At 45.0% G+C, this 24,005-nt stretch overlaps 1 protein-coding gene across 11 annotated transcripts in view; it reads right to left on the reverse strand.

Moving 5' to 3' along the window:
* The window catches only part of sorbs2b (sorbin and SH3 domain containing 2b), a 78,532-nt gene that overhangs the window by 12,757 nt on the left and 41,770 nt on the right, over positions 1-24,005 (reverse strand). For 9 of the 11 annotated variants that reach the window (XM_029771601.1, XM_029771600.1, XM_029771609.1 and 6 more), the window contains 13 exons: positions 23,530-23,596; positions 22,347-22,397; positions 21,912-22,170; positions 21,261-21,375; positions 18,595-18,681; positions 17,615-17,647; positions 14,633-14,682; positions 10,477-10,769; positions 4,781-4,866; positions 4,634-4,674; positions 4,421-4,535; positions 4,052-4,180; positions 3,612-3,827 (listed from right to left, as the gene is read on the reverse strand). In XM_029771601.1, the coding sequence (XP_029627461.1) occupies positions 3,612-3,827; positions 4,052-4,180; positions 4,421-4,535; positions 4,634-4,674; positions 4,781-4,866; positions 10,477-10,769; positions 14,633-14,682; positions 17,615-17,647; positions 18,595-18,681; positions 21,261-21,375; positions 21,912-22,170; positions 22,347-22,397; positions 23,530-23,596 (1,542 nt within the window). Of the gene's footprint in view, positions 1-3,611; positions 3,828-4,051; positions 4,181-4,420; positions 4,536-4,633; positions 4,675-4,780; positions 4,867-7,490; positions 10,074-10,476; positions 10,770-14,632; positions 14,683-17,614; positions 17,648-18,594; positions 18,682-21,260; positions 21,376-21,911; positions 22,171-22,346; positions 22,398-23,529; positions 23,597-24,005 lie in introns of those variants that run through there. The other 2 variants (XM_029771603.1, XM_029771608.1) reach the window with 2 other exon arrangements.

Below are 24,005 nucleotides of genomic sequence, written 5' to 3' on the forward strand. Positions count from 1 at the left end.
ATGGATTGGTGGCTGGTGTTAGAAACCTGATGGATTGGTGGCTGGTGTTAGAAACCTGATGGATTGGTGGCTGGTGTTAGAAACCTGATGGATTGGTGGCTGGTGTTAGAAACCTGATGGATTGGTGGCTGGTGTTAGAAACCTGATGGATTGGTGGCTGGTGTTAGAAGCCTAATGGATTGGTGGCTGGTGTTAGAAACCTGATGGATTGGTGGCTGGTGTAAGAAACCTGATGGATTGGTGGCTGGTGTTAGAAACCTGATGGATTGGTGGCTGGTGTTAGAAACCTGATGGATTGGTGGCTGGTGTTAGAAACCTGATGGATTGGTGGCTGGTGTTAGAAACCTGATGGATTGGTGGCTGGTGTTAGAAACCTGATGGATTGGTGGCTGGTGTAAGAAACCTGATGGATTGGTGGCTGGTGTAAGAAACCTGATGGATTGGTGGCTGGTGTAAGAAACCTGATGGATTGGTGGCTGGTGTAAGAAACCTGATGGATTGGTGGCTGGTGTAAGAAGCCTGATGGATTGGTGGCTGGTGTAAGAAACCTGATGGATTGGTGGCTGGTGTAAGTAAACTGATGGATTGGTGGCTGGTGTTAGAAACCTGATGGGTTGGTGGCTGGTGTTAGAAACCTGATGGGTTGGTGGCTGGTGTTAGAAACCTGATGGATTGGTGGCTGGTGTAAGTAAACTGATGGATTGGTGGCTGGTGTTAGAAACCTGATTGATGGATTGGTGGCTGGTGTTAGAAATCTGATGGATTGGTGGCTGGTGTTAGAAATCTGATGGATTGGTGGCTGGTGTTAGAAACCTGATGGATTGGTGGCTGGTGTTAGAAACCTGATGGATTGGTGGCTGGTGTTAGAAACCTGATGGATTGGTGGCTGGTGTAAGTAACCTGAAGGATTGGTGTTGGTGTTAGAAACCTGATGGATTGGTGGCTGGTGTTAGAAACCTGATGGATTGGTGGCTGGTGTTAGAAGCCTGATGGATTGGTGGCTGGTGTTAGAAACCTGATGGATTGGTGGCTGGTGTTAGAAACCTGATGGATTGGTGGCAGGTGTTAGAAACCTGATGGATTGGTGGCTGGTGTTAGAAACCTGATGGATTGGTGGCTGGTGTTAGAAACCTGATGGATTGGTGGCTGGTGTTAGAAGCCTGATGGATTGGTGGCTGGTGTTAGAAGCCTGATGGATTGGTGGCTGGTGTTAGAAACCTGATGGATTGGTGGCTGGTGTTAGAAGCCTGATGGATTGGTGGCTGGTGTTAGAAACCTGATGGATTGGTGGCTGGTGTTAGAAGCCTGATAGATTGGTGGCTGGTGTTAGAAGCCTGATGGATTGGTGGCAGGTGTTAGAAGCCTGATGGATTGGTGGCTGGTGTTAGAAGCCTGATGGATTGGTGGCTGGTGTTAGAAGCCTGATGGATTGGTGGCTGGTGTTAGAAGCCTGATGGATTGGTGGCTGGTGTTAGAAACCTGATGGATTGGTGGCTGGTGTAAGAAACCTGATGGATTGGTGGCTGGTGTTAGAAACCTGATGGATTGGTGGCAGGTGTAAGAAACCTGATGGATTGGTGGCTGGTGTTAGAACCTGATGGATTGGTGGCTGGTGTTAAAACCCTGATGGGTTGGTGGCTGGTGTTAGAACCCTGATGGATTGGTAGCTGGTGTAAGAAACCTGATGGATTGGTGGCTGGTGTTAGAAACCTGATGGATTGGTGGCTGGTGTAAGAAACCTGAATGATTGGTGGCTGGTGTAAGTAACCTGATGGATTGGTGGCAGGTGTTAGAAACCTGATTGATGGATTGGTGGCTGGTGTTAGAAATCTGATGGATTGGTGGCTGGTGTTAGAAACCTGATGGATTGGTGGCAGGTGTTAGAAACCTGATTGATGGATTGGTGGCTGGTGTTAGAAATCTGATGGATTGGTGGCTGGTGTTAGAAACCTGATGGATTGGTGGCTGGTGTTAGAAGCCTGATGGATTGGTGGCTGGTGTTAGAAACCTGATGGATTGGTGGCTGGTGTTAGAAACCTGATGGATTGGTGGCTGGTGTTAGAAACCTGATGGATTGGTGGCTGGTGTAAGTAACCTGATGGATTGGTGGCTGGTGTTAGAAACCTGATGGATTGGTGGCTGGTGTAAGTAACCTGATGGATTGGTAGCTGGTGTAAGAAACCTGATGGATTGGTGGCTGGTGTTAGAAACCTGATGGATTGGTAGCTGGTGTAAGAAACCTGATGGATTGGTGGCTGGTGTTAGAAATCTGATGGATTGGTGGCTGGTGTTAGAAACCTGATGGATTGGTGGCTGGTGTTAGAAACCTGATGGATTGGTGGCTGGTGTTAGAAACCTGATGGATTGGTGGCTGGTGTTAGAAACCTGATGTATTGGTGGCTGGTGTTAGAAACCTGATGGATTGGTGGCTGGTGTTAGAAACCTGATGGATTGGTGGCTGGTGTTAGAAACCTGATGGATTGGTGGCTGGTGTTAGAAACCTGATGGATTGGTGGCTGGTGTTAGAAACCTGATGGATTGGTGGCTGGTGTAAGAAACCTGATGGATTGGTGGCTGGTGTTAGAAACCTGATGGATTGGTGGCTGGTGTAAGAAACCTGATGGATTGGTGGCTGGTGTAAGAAACCTGATGGATTGGTGGCTGGTGTAAGAAACCTGATGGATTGGTGGCTGGTGTAAGTAACCTGATGGATTGGTGTTGGTGTTAGAAACCTGATGGATTGGTGGCTGGTGTTAGAAACCTGATGGATTGGTGGCTGGTGTAAGAAACCTGATGGATTGGTGGCTGGTGTTAGAAACCTGATGGATTGGTGGCTGGTGTTAGAAACCTGATGGATTGGTGGCTGGTGTTAGAAACCTGATGGATTGGTGGCTGGTGTAAGAAACCTGATGGATTGGTGGCTGGTGTTAGAAGCCTGATGGATTGGTGGCTGGTGTAAGAAACCTGATGGATTGGTGGCTGGTGTTAGAAACCTGATGGATTGGTGGCTGGTGTTAGAAGCCTGATGGATTGGTGGCTGGTGTTAGAAACCTGATGGATTGGTGGCTGGTGTTAGAAACCTGATGGATTGGTGGCTGGTGTTAGAAACCTGATGGATTGGTGGCTGGTGTTAGAAACCTGATGGATTGGTGGCTGGTGTTAGAAACCTGATGGATTGGTGGCTGGTGTTAGAAACCTGATGGATTGGTGGCTGGTGTTAGAAACCTGATGGATTGGTGGCTGGTGTTAGAAGCGTATCCTATTGTCACGCTAGGACAACAGCTCCCCAATGCTAATAAATGCATGAGAAGACCACCCTTAGTTCTAGAATATTTGAACTGAGACAAAGTACTCTACTACAGTACGCCTCTCTTCAAAACCGATCACTTACTAAAAGACACATGCAGTACATTCACGAGCCATATAGACCTGACAGTAGATTGTAAATGCCAAGTGGATATTTTGTGTGCCTTCTAAATGGCACCTCATTCCCTATACGGTGCACTACTTTGAACCACGGCCTATAGGGTTCTGGTCAAAAGTAGTGCACTATATACAGAATAGGGTGCCATTTGGGTCAAGTTATGTGGAGTCCGATGGGGTCATCGTACCTTGGCCAAACCCACAGGGTGAATCCTGTCAGCGGATAGGCTCTGGGGTAAAGAGGAGGGTTCTTGGTTGGGGTGGGCGGGGTTCTTGGCAGTGGGGAACTTCTTGACCACTACATCTACGTAGGACACGGGGAAGATGCCCTGCTTGTTGCTCCCTGGGATCTTCCCTTCATACCAGTTCTGGTCCACCTGGCTCAGCAGAATCACCCTCTCACCCTGTCAGAGACACACACACACACACACACACACACACACACACACACACACACACACACACACACACACACACACACACACACACACACACACACACACACACACACACACACACACACACAGGTAGAAGTCAGTTTAATTGTAGACACTGAAGGGATGAGAACTATATACAGTCAGACTATTTGAGAGTCAAAGTTATGCAGTGACAGCGGAGAGGCTCTTGCCTTTCTCAGTGAGAGCTCCACGTTGGTGTCAGCATTAAAGTTGTAGCGAGCCACTGCTTCACCAATCTCTCTGACCTGGGCTGGCGGGGGAGGTCTGGCTGGCTGCTGCTTCTTAGAGACAGGGATTTTCTAAAGAATAAAGAGAGAGAGGCTGTGGGTTCAGGATAGGGAACAAATGTAAACTCAAAGTTATTCAATACTGTGCATTGAAAACCCACATTGAGACAGCTAGAAGAGGAGAGAGAAAAAGAGGAGAGGAGAGAGGAAGAGAGGAGAGATGAGAGGAGAGATGCGAGAAGGGAGGAGAGATGATAGGAAGAGAGGAGAGATGAGAGAGATGAGAAAGGAGAGTAGAGAGCAGACACTAACCTCCACATAGGAGATGGGGAAGATCCCCAGCAGTCCACGGTGCTCTCCTTCATACCAGTTGTTGTCAATCTGCCTGATGATGTACACCGTCTCTCCCTTCCTGAATGTCAGCTCCCTGCACAACACATGGACCATTAGCGTCATGGCTGAGGGATGTGTCATTGTTGTCTTCATCTGAAATACTAGCAAACGTTGGGTTTGATCTGTACTTACTTCACTGTCTGTGCCTTGAAGTCATATACAGCTCTGGCTGGCTGTTTCCGTTGAGGGCATGGAAAGAAACAATCAATCATGGCATCCCTCTATCAGTGTTCAATACAAGTGTCAAATATAAATCGGAGGCCAAATAGAATTGTTTACCTCTCTGACTTCAGGGGTTGGCATCCTGATCTGGGGGGTGTGGCGGCCCCCATCAGTGTAAGAGTGGCCCCTGGCGGGTTCCTGGTCTGTGAGAGTGGGAGAGAAGGCCACAGTGAGGAACAGAGAGGAACAGTCCCTACAGACACTTAACATGCAAAGGAGGAGTCGATGGCAAGGGTATGAGAGGAACAAAAAGAGGTCTTTTAGCTAAATAATGTGATGAATCAAAATAAAACTACAGAAAAAATCTAAACACTTATCTAACCTAGTGTATGGTATGGGAAACAGACTCAACTTCACCACTCCCCACTTTAGAAAGGTATAGAGCCCTGTACTGTCCTGGATTCCCTACAGCTTGCTTTAAGACACGTAGACCATATGTAGGAAATAGGGTGCCATACAACTGTATCCAGTTATATTTTCCGTAGCGAGCCTGTCTCTCTCAATGACTCCAAACAAGAACATTTATATCCAGCAGAAACAAACACCCTGGATGGAAATGTACATTTTAGTGATTTAGCAGACGCTGTTATCCAGAGCGACTTACACCAAGTGACAGAACATTAGGAACACATGCTCTTTCCATGACATAGACTGATCAGGTGAATCCAGGTGAAAGCTATGATTGTGTATGTGTGCCATTCAGAGGGTGAATGGGCAAGACAAAATATTTATGTGCCTTTGAATGGGGTATGGTAGTAGGTGCCAGGCGGACCGGTTTGTGTCAAGAACTGCAACGCTGCTGGGTTTTTCACGCTCAACAGTCCTGTGTGTATCAAGAATGGTCCACATCCCAAAAGATATCCAGCCAACTTGACACAACTGTGGGAAGCATTGGAGTCAACATGGGCCAGCATCCCTGTGGAACGCTTCCGACACCTTGTAGAGTCCATGTCCTGACGAATTGAGGCTGTTCTGAGGGAAAAAGGGGGGAGGTGCAACTCAACATTAGGAAGGTGTTCCTGTTTTGTACACTCAGTCCAAAGGAGCAATTGGGGTTAAGTGCCCTGCTCAAGGGCACATCAACAGATTTTTCACCTATTCGGCTCAGGGATTCAAACCAGCAACCTTTCAGTTACTGGCCCAAATCTCTTAACTGCTAGGCCACCTGTCACCCACTAGTATTTATACTGCAGGTCAGCACTGGGTGCTGATGTGGTCTTAGTGGGGACTGCTGCCAGAAAACCTCTCTTTGCTTGGGATAGTATGTCAAGTAAAAGGGGGCTGCATACTCTGGTCAATGGTCCTGCAACTGGAGTTTCAATCATCAGCCCAACAGCTACTAGATATTTCTCCCACCAGGAGGAACAGACACACTATGTGCTGTGCCAAGACCACAGACAGGATACAGACATAAATACTCCTACTACTTGCTAAGAAGCAGACACAGATTGATATACCCATCTCTCCTCTGAGGAAAAACACATTTATAGGAGAGGGGTATCTGTCTCTGTCTCTCCCCATGCCAACATCCCACAGAACCCTTTTTAGACTGCCCACCTCAGCTGCTCTCCAGTCATATGCCCCCTGCTATGTCTATTAACAGAAGCTTTTAGACGAGACACACACACACGGCTGCATCTCTATAGAGTAGCGTGGAGACACAGGTCCTGTGGTGGGCTTCATGTTGACTGAGCTGTGGACAAAGACTCAAGCACACGAATGCCTTATAAACATTTCTTTTCACACATTGTATCGCCTGTACCGACTGGTAAGGCATTCCAGATTTGAGATTAGCCTTCGGTGACGAGAAAGGTTTATCAGAAATAGGTCAACCAGAGGGCTGGTAAATATGTTTTTGGTGTAAGGGGGTGTCGCCCTCAGCGATGGGAGACCAAACCCATGTGTACATGTCTCACGGAGTGAAAGGCTAACTTCCAATGAAAACACAAATACATATAAATAAATATAAAAATAGACTAATGTTGGGGAGACAAAATAACCAACATCATACGAGAAAATATGAATAACCTGCAAGAATGAATAGAACAGAGTTAGGAGGGGTGACTTGATGAATACAACAGAGTTAGGAGGGGTGACTTGATGAATACAACAGAGTTAGGAGGGATGACTTGATGAATACAACAGAGTTAGGAGGGGTGACTTGATGAATACAACAGAGTTAGGAGGGGTGACTTGATGAATACAACAGAGTTAGGAGGGGTGACGATGAATACAACAGAGTTAGGAGGGGTGACTTGATGAATACAACAGAGTTAGGAGGGTGACTTGATGAATACAACAGAGTTAGGAGGGGTGACTTGATGAATACAACAGAGTTTGGAGGGGTGACTTGATGAATACAACAGAGTTAGGAGGGGTGACTTGATGAATACAACAGAGTTAGGAGGGGTGACTTGATGAATACAACAGAGTTAGGAGGGTGACTTGATGAATACAACAGAGTTAGGAGGGGTGACGATGAATACAACAGAGTTAGGAGGGGTGACTTGATGAATACAACAGAGTTAGGAGGGTGACTTGATGAATACAACAGAGTTAGGAGGGTGACTTGATGAATACAACAGAGTTAGGAGGGGTGACTTGATGAATACAACAGAGTTAGGAGGGGTGACTTGATGAATACAACAGAGTTAGGAGGGGTGACTTGATGAATACAACAGAGTTAGGAGGGGTGACTTGATGAATACAACAGAGTTAGGAGGGGTGACTGATGAATACAACAGAGTTAGGAGGGGTGACTGATGAATACAACAGAGTTAGGAGGGGTGACTTGATGAATACAACAGAGTTAGGAGGGTGACTTGATGAATACAACAGAGTTAGGAGGGGTGACTTGATGAATACAACAGAGTTAGGAGGGGTGACTTGATGAATACAACAGAGTTAGGAGGGGTGACTTGTTGAATACAACAGAGTTAGGAGGGGTGACTTGATGAATACAACAGAGTTAGGAGGGGTGACTTGATGAATACAACAGAGTTAGGAGGGGTGACTTGATGAATACAACAGAGTTAGGAGGGGTGACTTGATGAATACAACAGAGTTAGGAGGGTGACTTGATGAATACAACAGAGTTAGGGGGGTGACTTGATGAATACAACAGAGTTAGGAGGGGTGACTTGATGAATACAACAGAGTTAGGAGGGTGACTTGATGAATACAACAGAGTTAGGAGGGTGACTTGATGAATACAACAGAGTTAGGAGGGTGACTTGATGAATACAACAGAGTTAGGAGGGGTGACTTGATGAATACAACAGAGTTAGGAGGGGTGACGATGAATACAACAGAGTTAGGGGGGTGACTTGATCAATACAACAGAGTTGGGGGGGTGACTTGATCAATACAACAGAGTTAGGGGGGTGACTTGATCAATACAACAGAGTTAGGGGGGTGGGTGACTTGCTGGAGGGAATCATGCTTCTCAGACATTCCAGAAGATGGAACCACTCACAGGTCACTACTCAAGAACAATGCTCAGAAGACGGGTGGAGAATGGTAGTGGTGCAGGGAACAGGAGGGGAAATGGAAAGAACTCAAACTACAACACTCCACGACGACCCATAAGGTGAGAAAGAGGTGGGTCGGGGGAGATGGGAAGGGACTGGTGGGTGTGTTTATGAGAACCATCCACCTTGGTAGTAGTCGTCTTCACAGACATGGCTGTTGTTGTTGGGGTCTGTGAGGTTATAGGAGGCACTGTGTGAGAGGCGGCTGTACTCAGGCTGGTAGCAGGTTGGGCTGGGCATGCCGTCAGGCTGAGAGGGGTATGGCTGCTCCTGCTCCAGGCTCTGGGGCCCAGGGACGGTGCTGGGTTCCGGGCTGGGGCTGTGTCTGCACAGTGCCCTGAGGGAGGAGCTCCTCTCTGGGATGTCTGGCAGCAGCTCATCCAGGAGCCTGTGGAGGATTCTGTTGTCGGGCAGGCTGCCCCTCCTCCTCTCGGCCCGGATGTGTTCATAGATGTCCCTCAGGGCTTCGTCCAGCGCCTCGTACATGGAGCTCTTATAGCGGGGAGGGGGCCTGCTGTGGGTGGAGACGGCCTGCCTGTGGCTGTGGGGAGGGGAGCCCCTCTTCCTCCTGAACGGTACCGGACTCACAAGGAAGGCCAGCTTGGACTGGGCTGACTCTGGGTCCTCAGCTGTCAGCTGCTTGGCCCTCTCGTGTCTGAGCATGGTGCTGAAGCGTGTATAGGAGGCAGGGCATCGGCCCTTACAGTTGCTGACCAGGACCTTCTGCTGGTTATGGTTAAGGTTATGATGACGGTGGTGGTGGTGATAGTGGCCTGAGCCGTAGGGGCTCTCAGACGATGTCCGAGAGCAGCGGTCGTAGTCACTCTCACTACAGAAGGAAGATCCCTCTATCTGGATGAAGTCACTGAGGTTAGACCTGATGGCGTCGTGATCACTGTCTGAGTAGACTTCCTGCTGGGATGCTGGTCTCTGGGGGTAGACGTGGTGGTGGTCTCCAGTGATCTGGATGTGGATGGGCACACAGTTGTTGGTAGTGGGGGCATTGATCCTGGGGTAGTGTGGCTGGCCCTCAGGGGGGTTCCTGGCAGGGGGGTCCTCGTCTAGCAGGGACTCGATGGAGAAGCGTCGCTGGGGGCTGCTGCCCCTCCCGGACGGGCCCCCTGGGGTAGCCTCACCCTCATCCCCTAGGTTGGGCATGGACTTAGACTTCTGGATGAGGCTCTCAAACTCAGAGATCCTGTTGTGCACCATGTCCTGGGGCACCTCTTCGCTGAAGCCCCTCCAGCCGGCCAGCCGGTCCTTGTGGAGCTCGCTCTCGTACTCCAGGATCCGGGCTTTCACAGAGCAGATGACCTGGGAGCTTTGAGAGCCTATCAGATCCTGCCTGTTGATGTGGTGCATCTTCTTGTACAGCTTGAGGAAGCCTGGTGCATCGTGGGCTGAGTGGTGCTGTGTCCGCTCTCTCCGGGGGCTGTCACAGATGCTGTGATCTTTGCCCTGCTGCTCATGTGACAGGAAGTCTACACTCTCGGAGCGAACCTGTGAACCTACAGAACCTCCCGGACATCCTCTATCTTCTGCCAGGAGGTCGTCACAGCTCCAGGACTTGAGTTTGGGAGAGGCTGGCTTTTCCTCGGCAGAGCTCCAGGCCTCGGCATTCTGGCTCTGGACATGAGCCTGCCAGCCGTTCTTCAGACACACATCAGGGCTCTCATCAGAGCCCTCAGGAGGCTCAACACAGTCAACAGCCTCATCATTAAGACAAGGAAACACTGAGTCATGTGAGGTATTGTGGTTGGGACCAGGAGAGGGACCTGGACAACTGAAACGGGCTGAGTATGTGCTGCTAATATCCCCACCTTAAGGTATATCCACCAAGAGCAGCATGGTAAGAGAGAGACATGAGAAGACATTAAAAGGTTCACGTGTAAATCAGCCAGGAAGAGCTGAGGACAGAGGGGGGTTAGAGAGACACACAATAAAAAAAGCTGCTAAGAATATCATGTTTATACATAGCTGTGTGGCAGACCGTAGTTAGCCACAGAGAGGAAATAGTACACAGAGGAAATAAAGTATTCTATAGCACTCATAGATTAATGCACAAAGCATGCACTACACTTTAAAACTTCTCATTCCAAGCCAAACGTTACACTGCTTTTTAAATTGAAATAAATAAGTCTAAGCAACTGTTTATGCTGTCTGTTTCAGTATCTGTCTTCTCTCAGTTCTACCAAACCAGTGAGGTTCAGAGGTGGGCCCTACCTTTGGCTCTGGAGGGGGAGGCAGGGAAGGAGCTTGCCACAGGCTGGCGTAGGCCGCTGCTGTAACTGCTGCTACGTGGGGGTTCAGAGGGCCGTCCTGAGGAGTTGAGGCCGCTGCTGTAACTGCTGCTACGGGGAGATTCTACAGGCCAGGAGACTGGGTTGTGGCTGGTGGTGCTATTGGGCCCTGACAGGCTGCTGGATGTACTCTGGCTTGTGGTCAGGGTGCTGGCTGGTCTGGGCTGCTGGGCTGCTACCTCGGACTTCCTCCTCTTCCTGTAGTCACTGGTTGAGCTGTGGACACATAGATAGGTTAAGTCCTGAGTTTGCCACACATTAATTCAAGCTACAGTGAGGGAAAAAAGTATTTGATCCCCTGCTGATTTTGTACGTTTGCCCACTGACAAAGAAATGATCAGTTTATAATTTTAATGGTAGGTTTATTTGAACAGTGAGAGACAGAATAACAACAAAACAATCCAGAAAAACGCATGTCAAAAATTGTATAAATTGAATAGCATTTTAATGAGGGAAATAAGTATTTGACCCCTCTGCAAAACATAACTTAGTACTTGGTGGCAAAACCCTTGTTGGCAATCACAGAGGTCAGGCGTTTCTTGTAGTTGGCCACCAGGTTTGCACACATCTCAGGAGGGATTTTGTCCCACTCCTCTTTGCAGATCTTCTCCAAGTCATTAAGGTTTCGAGGCTGACGTTTGGCAACTCGAAACTTCAGCTCCCTCCACAGATTTTCTATGGGATTAAGGTCTGGAGACTGGCTAGGCCACTCCAGAACCTTAATGTGCTTCTTCTTGAGCCACTCCTTTGTTGCCTTGGCCGTGTGTTTTGGGTCATTGTCATGCTGGAATACCCATCCACGACCCATTTTCAATGCCCTGGCTGAGGGAAGGAGGTTCTCACCCAAGATTTAACGGTACATGGCCCCGTCCATCGTCCCTTTGATGCAGTGAAGTTGTGCTGTCCCCTTAGCAGAAAAACACCCCCAAAGCATAATGTTTCCACCTCCATGTTTGACAGTGGGGAGGGTGTTCTTGGGGTCATAGGCAGCATTCCTCCTCCTCCAAACATGGCGAGTTGAGTTGATGCCAAAGAGCTCCATTTTGGTCTCATCTGACCACAACACTTTCACCCAGTTGTCCTCTGAATCATTCAGATGTTCATTGGCAAACTTCAGACGGGCATGTATATGTGCTTTCTTGAGCAGAGGGACCTTGCGGGCGCTGCATGATTTCAGTCCTTCACGGCGTAGTGTGTTACCAATTGTTTTCTTGGTGACTATGGTCCCAGCTGCCTTGAGATCATTGACAAGATCCTCCCGTGTAGTTCTGAGCTGATTCCTCACCGTTCTCATGATCATTGCAACTCCACGAGGTGAGACCTTGCATGGAGCCCCAGGCCGAGGGAGATTGACAGTTCTTTTGTGTTTCTTCCATTTGCGAATAATCGCACCAATTGTTGTCACCTTCTCACCAAGCTGCTTGGCGATGGTCTTGTAGCCCATTCCAGCCTTGTGTAAGTCTACAATCTTGTCCCTGACATCCTTGGAGAGCTCTTTGGTCTTGGCCATGGTGGAGAGTTTGGAATCTGATTGATTGATTGCTTCTGTGGACAGGTGTCTTTTATACAGGTAACAAGCTGAGATTAGGAGCACTCCCTTTAAGAGTGTGCTCCTAATCTCAGCTCGTTACCTGTATAAAAGACACCTGGGAGCCAGAAATCTTTCTGATTGAGAGGGGGTCAAATACTTATTTCCTTCATTAAAATGCAAATCAATTTCTAACATTTTTGACATGCGTTTTTCTGGATTTTTGTTGTTGTTATTCTGTCTCTCACTGGTCAAATAAACCTACCATTAAAATTATAGACTGATCATTTCTTTGTCAGTGGGCAAACGTACAAAATCAGCAGGGATCAAATACTTTTTTCCCTCACTGTATTCTACCGTTCAAAAGTTTGGGGTCACATAGAAATGTCCTTGATCTTGAAAGAAAAGCACATTTTTTGTCCATTAAAATAAGAAAAAAGTGATCAGAAATACAGTGTAGACATTATTAATGTTGTAAATGAGTATTGTAGCTAGAAACGGCAGATTTTTTATGGAATATCTACATAGGCCTACATAGGCCCGTTATCAGCAACCATCCCTCCTGTGTTTCAATGGCACATTGTGTTAGCTAATCCAAGTTTATCATTTTAAAAAGCTAATTAATCATTAGAAAACCCTTTTGCAATTATGTAAGCACAGCTGAAAACTGTTGTTCTGATTAAAGAAGCAATAAAAGTGGCCTTCTTTAGACTAGTTGAGTATCTGGAGCATCAGCATTTGTGGGTTCGATTACAGGCTTAAAATGGCTAGAAACAAAGCACTTTCTTCTGAAACTCGTCTGTCTATTCTTGTTCTGAGAAATGAAGGCTATTCCATGCGAGAAATTGCCAAGAAACTGAAGATCTGGTACAACGCTGTGTACTACCCCCTTCACAGAACAGTGCAAACTGGCTCTAACCAGAATAGAGAGTGGCCCCAGTGCACAACTGAGCAAGAGGACAAGTACATTAGAGTGTCTAGTTTGAGAAACAGATGCCTCACAATTCCTCAACTGGCAGCTTCATTAAATAGTACCCGCAAAACACCAGTCTCAACGTCAACAGTGAAGAGGCGACTTTAAGGCAGAGTCAAGCAGGACAAAGTTCCTCTGTCCAGTGTCTGTGTTCTTTTGCCCATCTTAATCTTTTCTTTTTATTGGCCAATCTGAGATATGGCTTTTTCTTTGCAACTCTGCCTAGAAGGCCAGCGTCCCGGAATCGCCTCTTCACTGTTGACGTTGAAACTGGTATTTTGCGGGTACTATTTAATGAAGCTGCCAGTTGAGGAATTGTGAGGCGTCTGTTTCTCAAACTAGACACTCTAATGTACTTGTCCTCTTACTCAGTTGTGCACCGGGGCCTCCCACTACCTCTTTCTATTCTGGTTAGAACCAGTTTGCGCTGTTCTGTGAAGGGAGTAGTACACAGCGTTGCACCAGATCTTCAGTTTCTTGGCAATTTCTCGCATGGAATAGCCATCATTTCTCAGAACAAGAATAGACTGACGAGTTTCAGAAGAAAGTTATTTGTTTCTGGCCATTTTGAGCCTGTAATCGAAACCACAAATGCTGATGCTCCAGATACTCAACTAGTCTAAAGAAGATTTGTTTTATTGCTTCTTTAATCAGTACAACAGTTTTCAGCTTTGCTTACATAATTGCAAAAGGGTTTTCTAATGATCAATTAACCTTTTAAAATGATAAACTTGGATTAGCTAACAAAACATGCCATTGGAACACAGGAGTGATGGTCGCTGATAAAGGGCCTCTGTACGCCTATGTAGATATTCCATAAAATATCAGCTGTTTCCAGCTACAATAGTCATTTACAACATTAACAATGTCTACACTGTATTTCTGATCAATTGTATGTTATTTTAAAAGGACAAATAAATTGGCTTTTCTTTCAAGAACAAGGACATTTCTAAGTGACCCCAAACTTTTGAACGGTAGTGTAATCAAAATAGACCAACAGTAAATTGCTTACATTTGTATTTATTTTCATACATCATCAACTTTGGTTTAGTGTTATTTTGCCCAACAACAGCATGCCTCCTAATGGGTCTTTAAAATGAGCAGTTGTCCACACACAAACCAATCCTCCTCATGGGATGAAACATAATTCTCCAGTACGAGGCTGTGAATGAGAGCCTCATCAACAACTCTTCTTCAGATAACAGTTGTCTACTGACTGTATCCATACCGTTACAGTAGGCTATAATGTTTATTACAGTACGCCCACTTGGAAGACAGAGCTGTGAGGAGTGATGACAAGTATAGATTTGCCCTAGCGGGTCACAGTGGAAGAGGTGGGTGGTGGGGGGGGGCTGAGATTCATGACTGAGTTGACAGCACTCAAGGGCACGGCTATTCCAGCTGTCCCACTCAGAGCACACCGCTCCATATATACAGTACACTGAGTAAGGTGTTGCCTGACAAACTCCACATAAAGCAAAGAGTCTGGGCCATTTTGTTTAAGACGTGTCAACGTAATTTGCTATAGACTCTTGAGAATCAATGGTTGTTTAATAGAGAGGGAGGGATCTGACTTACCTTGACGGCCTGTCTGTGTTCCTGTCTGCAGAGGCCTGTTGGAGGGAACTCTGAAAGCGAGCAGAGAGCAGCTTGAGTGCCAAGTGAACAGACAGACAGTAAACAAACAGAGCTCCTTCAGAAAGCTACTATAGCCAGCACCCTCTCACAGCGACCTCTGTCTGAGAGCACAAGGCTTTGGAAACATCCATGAAATACTGAATTAAATACCTTCCAACGTCAACCTTTAACATTTTTCCTTGGTTTCTGTCACTGTGAAAAGGGTATGTTTCCCTGTCAAAAACCTACAGCGATGATTCACTTACGAGAGTTTCAATGTCGAACAAGGCAGGGAACTCCTTGTACACCTGGCTGGAGAAGATTACCATTCTCCCTGGTACTGAGGCAGAAGCCTGGTAATAGTTCATTAGTAGCCTCTTTCTCTCTCTGCCCAACAGAGCCCCGCACATTTTTTTAACCCCTCTTTAAAAGTAGACCTGATGACGGTTGCCAGGAATGGAGTGTCACTGTGACAGACTGGTGACCGGTAAACATAAATACTGTTCTAAGCGACAGCTACCGCACAGGCAAACACGTCATTGGATGGGCCAAGACCCCCCATGACGATCTGTCTCAGGTCCAGGAAGCTCTATGGTTGATTTAATGATATCCTAGCTACCTACCTCCTGCCATAACTTCTACTGTGCCTTCCTCCAATATATTCATCATATAATTAATTTAATGACCACGTAAAGTTGTATTAATTGAGATGAGTATGTAACTTACTCTTATAGTAAAATAGCTACTTTGCAAGGTATGAGATACATAGCAAACTTGGTCTATAGACGGAAAACAGACAGCGCTGTATCATCAGGAGTGATATTCATCACACTGCCTGTGTAGTACAGATATTGTATATGGCAAATCAACAATGCACAGTACCTATGTAGTACTTTCCCCCTTACTGACAACTCAAAGAAACAAATCCTACCTTACAGTCTTTAAGTCCTTATTTGTGATGTTATCTCAAAGAAGTTACTGTAACATTCACTGGCAGAAAAAAGATACTTTACCTCGTCAGTAAGGGGAAAAGCTACTTTAAGCTACTTTACCTCGTCAGAAAAAATGTGGGTGAAACTGGATATATGTTGAACAAAAATATAAAACACAACAGGCAACAATTTCAGTTCATATAAGGAAATCAGTCAATTTAAATAAATAAATTAGGCAATAATCTATGGATTTCGCATCACTGGGCAGGGGCGCAGCTATAGGCACAGCCACTTGGGAGCCAGGCCCAGCCAATCAGAATTTGTTTTTCCCCACAAAAGGGCTTTATTACACACATAAATAATCCTCAGTTTCATCAGCTGTCTGGGTGGCTGGTCTCAGACGATCCCGCAGCTGAAGAAGCCAGATGTGAAGGTCCTGGGCTGGCATAGTTACACATGGTCTGCGGTTGTGAGGCCGGTTGTATGTACAGTACTGCCAAATTCTCTAAAATGATGTTGGAGGCGGCTTATGGTAGAGAAATGAACATTACATTTTCTGTAAACAGCTCTGGTGGACATTCCTGCAGTCAGCCTGCCAACTGCTCGCTCCCTCAAAACTTGAGACATCTGTGGTATTGTGTTATGTGACAAAACTGCACATTTTAGAGTGGCCTTTTATTGTCCCCAGCACAAGGTGCACCTGTGTAATGATCATGCTGTTTAATCAGCTTCTTGATATGCCACACCTGTCAGGTGGATGGATTATCTTGGCAAAGGAGAAATGCTCACCAACAGGGATTTAAACAAATTTGTGCACAAAATATGAGAGAAATAAGCTTTTTGTGCACATGGAAAATGCCTGCGATCTTTTATTGTACCTCATGAAACACGGGACCAATACCTTACATGTTGTGTTTATATTTTTGTTCAGTATGTAAAATGATACTCTAGTAAACATGTCCACATAAAGGTCTCTGTCAGAGCCTTTTGAACCAAAGCAGAGGTCCTAAATGCTGAGCTAAGACTAATACTGTCTCTAGCTAAGACATATATACTATACACATTATCAAATGATATCATGTAATACTCTCAAAAACAAACATGGCAGTTGACAATGGCTGTTGCCTCAACAACTGACTTGCCCGTTAACCTACAGCTATCAATCAATGACATGACAATGAAACACCATGGAAAAGAAAACAAACAATGGTGACTGTGTTCTGGGGAGTAAAAGAGACGTTCAGTAAACTTTCAGCCTTTCCTGAGAGTAGTTTCAGCCTTTCCTGAGAGTAGTTTCAGCCTTTCCTGAGAACAGTTTCAGCCTTTCCTGAGAGTAGTTTCAGCCTTTCCTGAGAGTAGTTTCAGGCTTTCCTGAGAGTAGTTTCAGGCTTTCCTTTGAGTAGTTTCAGCCTTTCCTGAGAGTAGTTTCAGCCTTTCCCGAGAGTAGTTTCAGCCTTTCCCGAGAGTAGTTTCAGCCTTTCCTGAGAATAGTTTCAGCCTTTCCTGAGAGTAGTTTCAGCCTTTACTGAGAGTAGTTTCAGGCTTTCCTGAGAGTAGTTTCAGCCTTTCCTGAGAACAGTTTCAGCCTTTCCTGAGAGTAGTTTCAGCCTTTCCTGAGAACAGTTTCAGCCTTTCCTGAGAGTAGTTTCAGCCTTTCCTGAGAGTAGTTTCAGCCTTTCCTGAGAGTAGTTTCAGCCTTTCCTGAGAGTAGTTTCAGGCTTTCCTGAGAATAGTTTCAGCCTTTCCTGAGAATAGTTTCAGGCTTTCCTGAGAATAGTTTCAGCCTTTCCTGTGAGTAGTTTCAGCACCAGGTGGGGCACTACTGCTGCTCTCCTGCTGCTGTACTTCTACTGATGTTGCTATACTGCTACTACTGTACTACTACTGCTGTACCTCTACTACTACTACTGCTGTACCTCTACTACTACTACTGCTGTACCTCTACTACTGCTGTACCTCTCCACATAAACAGAGGGGCTGAATAACAGGCATGTAGTGGCATGGTGATTACCTCAACTATATAATCCAGACGTTTTTTAGGAGGCTGAACCCAGAGGCAGAGGATGATGAGATGAGAAGGAGGAAGAGGAGGAAGAGAAGGCAGGGGCATCATGAGAAGGAACATGTGGAGAGAGTTACATGGTTAAAGATCACTCACACACTTAGCCGTGCACCTACACAACTCTTGTGTGTGCAAAGAAATAAACACTTGTGAATGCTTGTCCAAACGTGAACACAACACACACCAAACACAGCAAAAGCAAGAAAAGGAAGGATGAATAAGCTCTATCAAGAAGCTACTGTCAAACATGCATAAGCAATCAAATGGAAATGTGTTGAAAGCTCTCAGAGTGCTCAAGCGGTTGCTATGAGGCAGGTCCAAAGAGTATATGGCAAGCAGTCTTACACACCATAGATCATGTGATTCACTCTTGTGTCATCATTGCAAACATGCGTTCCACATCAGTGAACTGTGCAGCCTCGACCCTACTGCTGTGAGGTCCAAACAGTCAAGCATGTAAAACAACAAGCCTAATCACACCACAGGTCTGTGACAACACGTTGCCTAAATGTTGGATGAACTGAGCAGAAATATTACATTTTCAGTCCCCGTCAGTGGACTGACCTCATCATTGTCAATTATTATATATTTTTTTGCCCATTTCAGCCAGTTATTTCTGGCCTCTCTTCAGACAGAGGTCAAGCATTTTCCTCATCAGTGGGACAAACACAACCACTGTGGTTGCGTCCCAAATGACACCCTATTCCCTGTAATGCAATATAAAGGGAATAGAGTGCCATTTGGGACACCTGTGACATGCTATTATGCTAATAGTGCACAACACGTTCATCCCACTGGGGCACACGCTTAACACATGGCCACACATTCCCCACCATGGGGCTGCAGTGCTAGCAGCCGCAGCCAGGGGGCGATACATTAGCACCTTATGGCGCTGGCTAACGGAGAGAACCACAGAGGCCCTCACTTACCGGACGTCCAAACTCCAACTCAGCAAAGAACTTATACCAAGGCTCATCCTCTAAATCTACCTCAGTAAGGTTTGAGTTACTAGTATTCTGGATTGACAGGGTGGAGAGGAGAGAAGAGAGGGAAGGGAGGAAGGAGCGGAGGAAAATCAACACAGAGTATGGGTGAGAATGATCCATGATAAACAGCAGAGTAAAATGGATGCAAATGAACAACAACATTGGGAAAACAATTGCAAAAATGTACTAAGTAATATATAATTAGAAACAAAGTAGGCATTGGTTTCAAGCTGAAAAAGAAAGGAAATTCACATGAGCACCAAAATGCCTACTGCACCCATGCTCTACCAAGGGTTTCCAGCACACAGCTTTGACCTACTGTAGCTATGTTGGTCTATTGTACTTCAAACAATGTGTAGGCAGGTTGCTTAGGATTTAAACCATCGTAACCAGCCGAATTCATTAATTCACAGGGTAACCTCAAGAACACACCAGCAGAGGGCAGTAAGTCACCACAACATGAACCTTGATCTATCCACAGAGCAGTACAGTACACTTTCACTGAGAAACAGAGCCTGAATGCACTGCAGCAACACTCATTGGGAATCATCTCAGCCCTCAGAAACAATACATTTAAAATACACTTCTTGCAAGCAATAACACAGACCCTCAGTCTGAACTGCAATGGTATTTGTCTGCAGTCTCAAGCAAGCTTTGAGGTAATATAGCTTAGGCGAGACTGGGGTTAGTTGGGGTAAAGGGTTCGTTGGGTACAGGGTTCATTGAGGTACAGGGTTCGTTGTGGTAAAGGGTTTGTTGGGGTAAAGAGTTAGTTGAGGTAAAGAGTTAGTTGGGGTAAAGGGTTTATTGGGGTAAAGGTTTATTGGGGTAAATGGTTCGTTGGGGTAAAGAGTTTGTTGGGGTAAAGGGTTAGTTGAGCCACCCTTGTTTCTAGGAATACAAAATCAATAATTTGACCAAATACTTAGGAAGAGATCATCATTTCATGGAATCTGTAAAGGAAAAAACCACATGGAAAAAGTAGAAAGGAAGTTAGGTCCAAAAACCTGATTTTGATCAAGTCAACTGAATTTATTGTATTAAGAGGTTTCATGATGCTTGTATCTAAACCAATGTAGGTAGTTTTAAGACTGTTCTATACATCAGTTGGGGTCACTATAAGCTTCAATATGAGGTCCTAAACCTAGCATGAAAGTGCAGCTTGTAGCTTTGTGGGCTAATATAGTCAAAATGTTTGCTTTGGGGTAAGTTGAGCCTATGGCCATGTGGTAAAGCTGAGTCAACGGCAAATTGAGCAAATTGAAGCGTTTTCTTCTCATGCGTAATGCAAGGCATTATCGCTGGGATATTTAAAAATATATATTTCACCTTTATTTATACAGGTAAGTCAATTAAGAACATATTCTTATTTACAATGACGACCTGGCTATGAGGTAATGACAGGGCCTGGCCTATGTTTTAAAGTGTTTGTTCGGTATTAAGCCTTTGTTATTAAACAATGCTTAAAATTATTAAAAGACAAAAACAGTGATTGTGAATGTGCTGAATTGTGTTTGGGAAATAAAGACAGATATGTTTTAAAAAAGGTAGTGGTAATATTTCATTCAGTAGAGAAATGTGTAGGCAGCTTAACTTACCCTGTCCTGCGGCTCAACTTACCCCATACCCGGGGTAAATTATGCCAAGAGACCACTTTATTGGACAAGCTATGTTTTAAAAACTGTAATGTTTACATGAATTCTGAATTATTTCCAAGGATAGACAACATCCTGAAATATATGTAGATATCATTGTTGGAAATAATATTATATTTCCCTTGATGGAGTGATGCTGAATATAAAAAAATGGCTAAACGTACCCCACTCTCCCCTACTGGAAAGAGGAAAACAGTAAATACCTTTGGTAGTCTAATTACACTGCCACTGAAATGAATTACTGCCACAAAATAAACGATGTGCGTGTTCCACGTAAGTGGCTCAGAACAATGTTGCATTTCAAACCACTCAGCTAACGAGATGAAACCTGCAGGGCACATGGTCTGCTGCTGATTACCTGCTAGGAGGAGTGATATCAACAAAGGTCATTTAGGAGAGTTCAAATGTCATCCCAGCAAAACAGGAACATTCCCTAAATATTAGCTAAAATTCCCATTAAGTTCTAGTTAGGGTTTTATCTAACATTAGGATGACAACATCCCAAAAACATTCAAATAATTGATTATGTTAGAGGTTTCATGATGCTTGTATCTAAACCAACATAGGTAGTTTAAAGATTGTTCCATACATCAGTTGAGGTCTGTATATACTGAAATAATGTTTTTTATAACACTTTTAAAAAATATGTTTTGAATTAAATATCCTTGGAATGTTCTCCTAACTTTCACTAAAATGTTGTACACAACATCTGTAACAACCATCACAGAACACTCCCCAAATGTTTCCAGGTAAAGAACAGACAACATTTGTTATGGGAACGTTCTTGCAACATCAGCCGAATGTTTTATTCAAACATTATATAAATCATTAGCACAACTAGACAATATTTGTGTTATGAGAACATTTACAGCAACCTAACGAATGTTCTGGGAACTTTCACAGAACCAATTTCGGTTTGCTGGGATTAGTTTAGTGGCGAGTGACTGGTCTTACCTGTCTCTCCTGCTCCAAAATTGAGGATTTCCCAGGTTCATAGTCGAAGATGCTCCGAGGTTCTGCACGATATTTTCTGGTGTCCACCTTTCTGTCAGGGGGTCCATATTGGTTTCTTGTTAGAGGATACAGAGACATTTTATTATGCAGTGGCCCACTTGTTCCAAAAGTTACCATGCCAAATAATTTCAATTAGTGTATTTTAACCCCTTTTTCTCCCAATTTCAATCTTGTCTCATCGCTGCAACTCTCCAACAGGCTAGGGATAAGCGAAGGTCGAGTCATGCGTCCTCTGAAACATGACCCGCCAAACCACGCTCCTTAACCAGGAAGCAAGCCGCACCAATGTGTCAGAGGAAACACTGCTCAACTGGCGACCGAAGTCAGCCTGCAGGCGTCCGGCCCGCCTCAAGGAGTCGCTAGAGCGTGATGAGCCAAGTAAAGCCCCCCCGGCCAAACCCTCCCCTAACCCGGACAACGCTGGGCCAATTCTGCGCTGCCCTATGGGACTCCCGGTCACGGCCGGTTGTGACATAGCCTGGGATCGAACCCGGGTCTGTAGTGACGCCTCAAGCACTACGATGCAGTACCTTAGATCGCTGCGCCACTCGGGAGGCCCTTGAAAGGAATTTTTAAATAATTTTGTCTTACTTGTCTACCGTGCCTCTGTCTATTGTGCCTCTGTCCCTCGCGCGCTCCCTTTCTCGAACATGTGCCGATGAGAGTATGGGAGGGGGTGTGGGGGGCATGGGTGAGGGCGAGGTTAAGGAATTTGTGTTCCTGAAGACATTGCACGTGCCGTTGTCAGACACACTCTTGGTCATTGGCCGGTACGTGTGGATCTGGGGCGGAGCATGGGTCTGCAATGACTTGGCTGGCCGATAGTCTGGGCCTGAGCGATGATGGCTATCTGTAATAACAACAGATGCATGTGACAGATGCATCCAACAGATGCAATCCAGAATGTAGGCATGAATTCAAAGGTGAAATTTGTATGACATATGTATCTCTATCATATTCCAGGCACTCAGCACACAGACTAATGATTCATGTGTGATTCATGTGATGAAATAATACATTTCTTACCGGTATTCACTACTGTGTGGGTGGTATTATATGGGTCCATATTTTCATTTTCTGTGATAAACACCAAAGTAGGATGATTAGCAGTGCACTCCAACTCATCGTGTAAAATAAATGACTGTTTAGTTTGTTTTCATACAGTGATTCATTTCTTAAGCTATTCTCTTTGTAAGACAATTCTACATGTGGTCAAAGATAATGGTAACACCATCTATGCGTAATGCATTATGAATATATTACAGGAATTATCATATTTGTATAGGCTGCTATAAGGAGCCAATGACTGCCCATAACACATCTTCAAATGCAATATGGGTATTACAAAAGGCACCACCAATGCAGTGTGTGCAGGTGTTGCTGAAATAATGAAAAAAAATATTAAGCATATGGTTATATGTCATTGTTGTCAATGTGTGTGACCCCTGACCTATGTAATCCCTGTGGGTTCAGTACTAGCTGGCTCACATTATGCAGGAACTGCACTGTCAGATTCCCAGTAATGACATTTCTCTAAGCTGCAGACTGCTGAGCAAAGCTGCTCTATTGTCAAATCGTCAGCTGTTGTCATCTCTCTCCCCCACCGTCAAACATGGAGGTGGAAACATTATGCTTTGGGGGTGTTTTTCTGCTAAGGGAACAGGACAACTTCACCGCATCAAAGGGACGATGGGCCATGTACCGTCAAATACTTATTTCTCTCATTAAAATGCAAATCAATGTATACAATTTTTGACATGCGTTTTTCTGGATTTTTTTGTTGTTATTCTGTCTCTCACTGTTCAAATAAACCTACCATTAAAATTATAGACTGATCATTTCTTTGTCAGTGGGCAAACGTACAAAATCAGCAGGGGATCAAATACTTTTTTCCCTCACTGTATGTATGTATGTATGTATGTATGTATGTATGTATGTATGTATGTATGTATGTATGTATGTATGTATGTATGTATGTATGTATGTATGTATGTATGTATGTATGTATGCATGTATGTATGTATGTATGTATGTATGTATGTATGTATGTATGTATGTATGTATGTATGTATGTAGTTCAATGTAGGCCAATGTCACTGTAGCACTATAACTATCCCATTTAGAATCCCTTCTCCTCAGGGACTGGCCAAGTGGAGAGATGGATAAGGTGGAAATACATCCTGAAGTTATTATGGAAATGAGCTCTTACCTGGTTTGTGTACCACGTGAATCTGCTTGAACATGGACTTATACCAGTCCTTTGGTCTGTCCACGGTCTTTAAGAAAAACATACAACAAAATCATAAACCTCCACTGGACCATTTTACCAAAAACACAGTAGTGAGATGTGGACACATAGAGACATCCACAGTATGAGTATACATATCAATGTATTAGATCAGGTTACCATTACACAATGAGATATAGGATGTGTTCCAAATGTCACCCTATTCCCTCTACTACAGGGCCCCGGTCAAAAGTAGTGCACTATGAAAGGAATAGGATACAATTTGGGACGTATACAAAGTGATTGTTTGCAGGCTGGCCAATGTATCTGACCTCAGTTGGCATGCTTTTCCCAGGGTTTCATAAAACACACCAGGGACAGAAAATCTATTTCTCCTCCCACAATACAGTCCGGGGACGGACAGGCCTGGCCCAGATGGCCTGCATTGATTGGAGATT

The sequence above is a fragment of the Salmo trutta genome, chromosome 13 (assembly GCF_901001165.1).
Source record: "Salmo trutta chromosome 13, fSalTru1.1, whole genome shotgun sequence".
Classification (NCBI taxonomy): Eukaryota; Metazoa; Chordata; class Actinopteri; order Salmoniformes; family Salmonidae; genus Salmo; species Salmo trutta.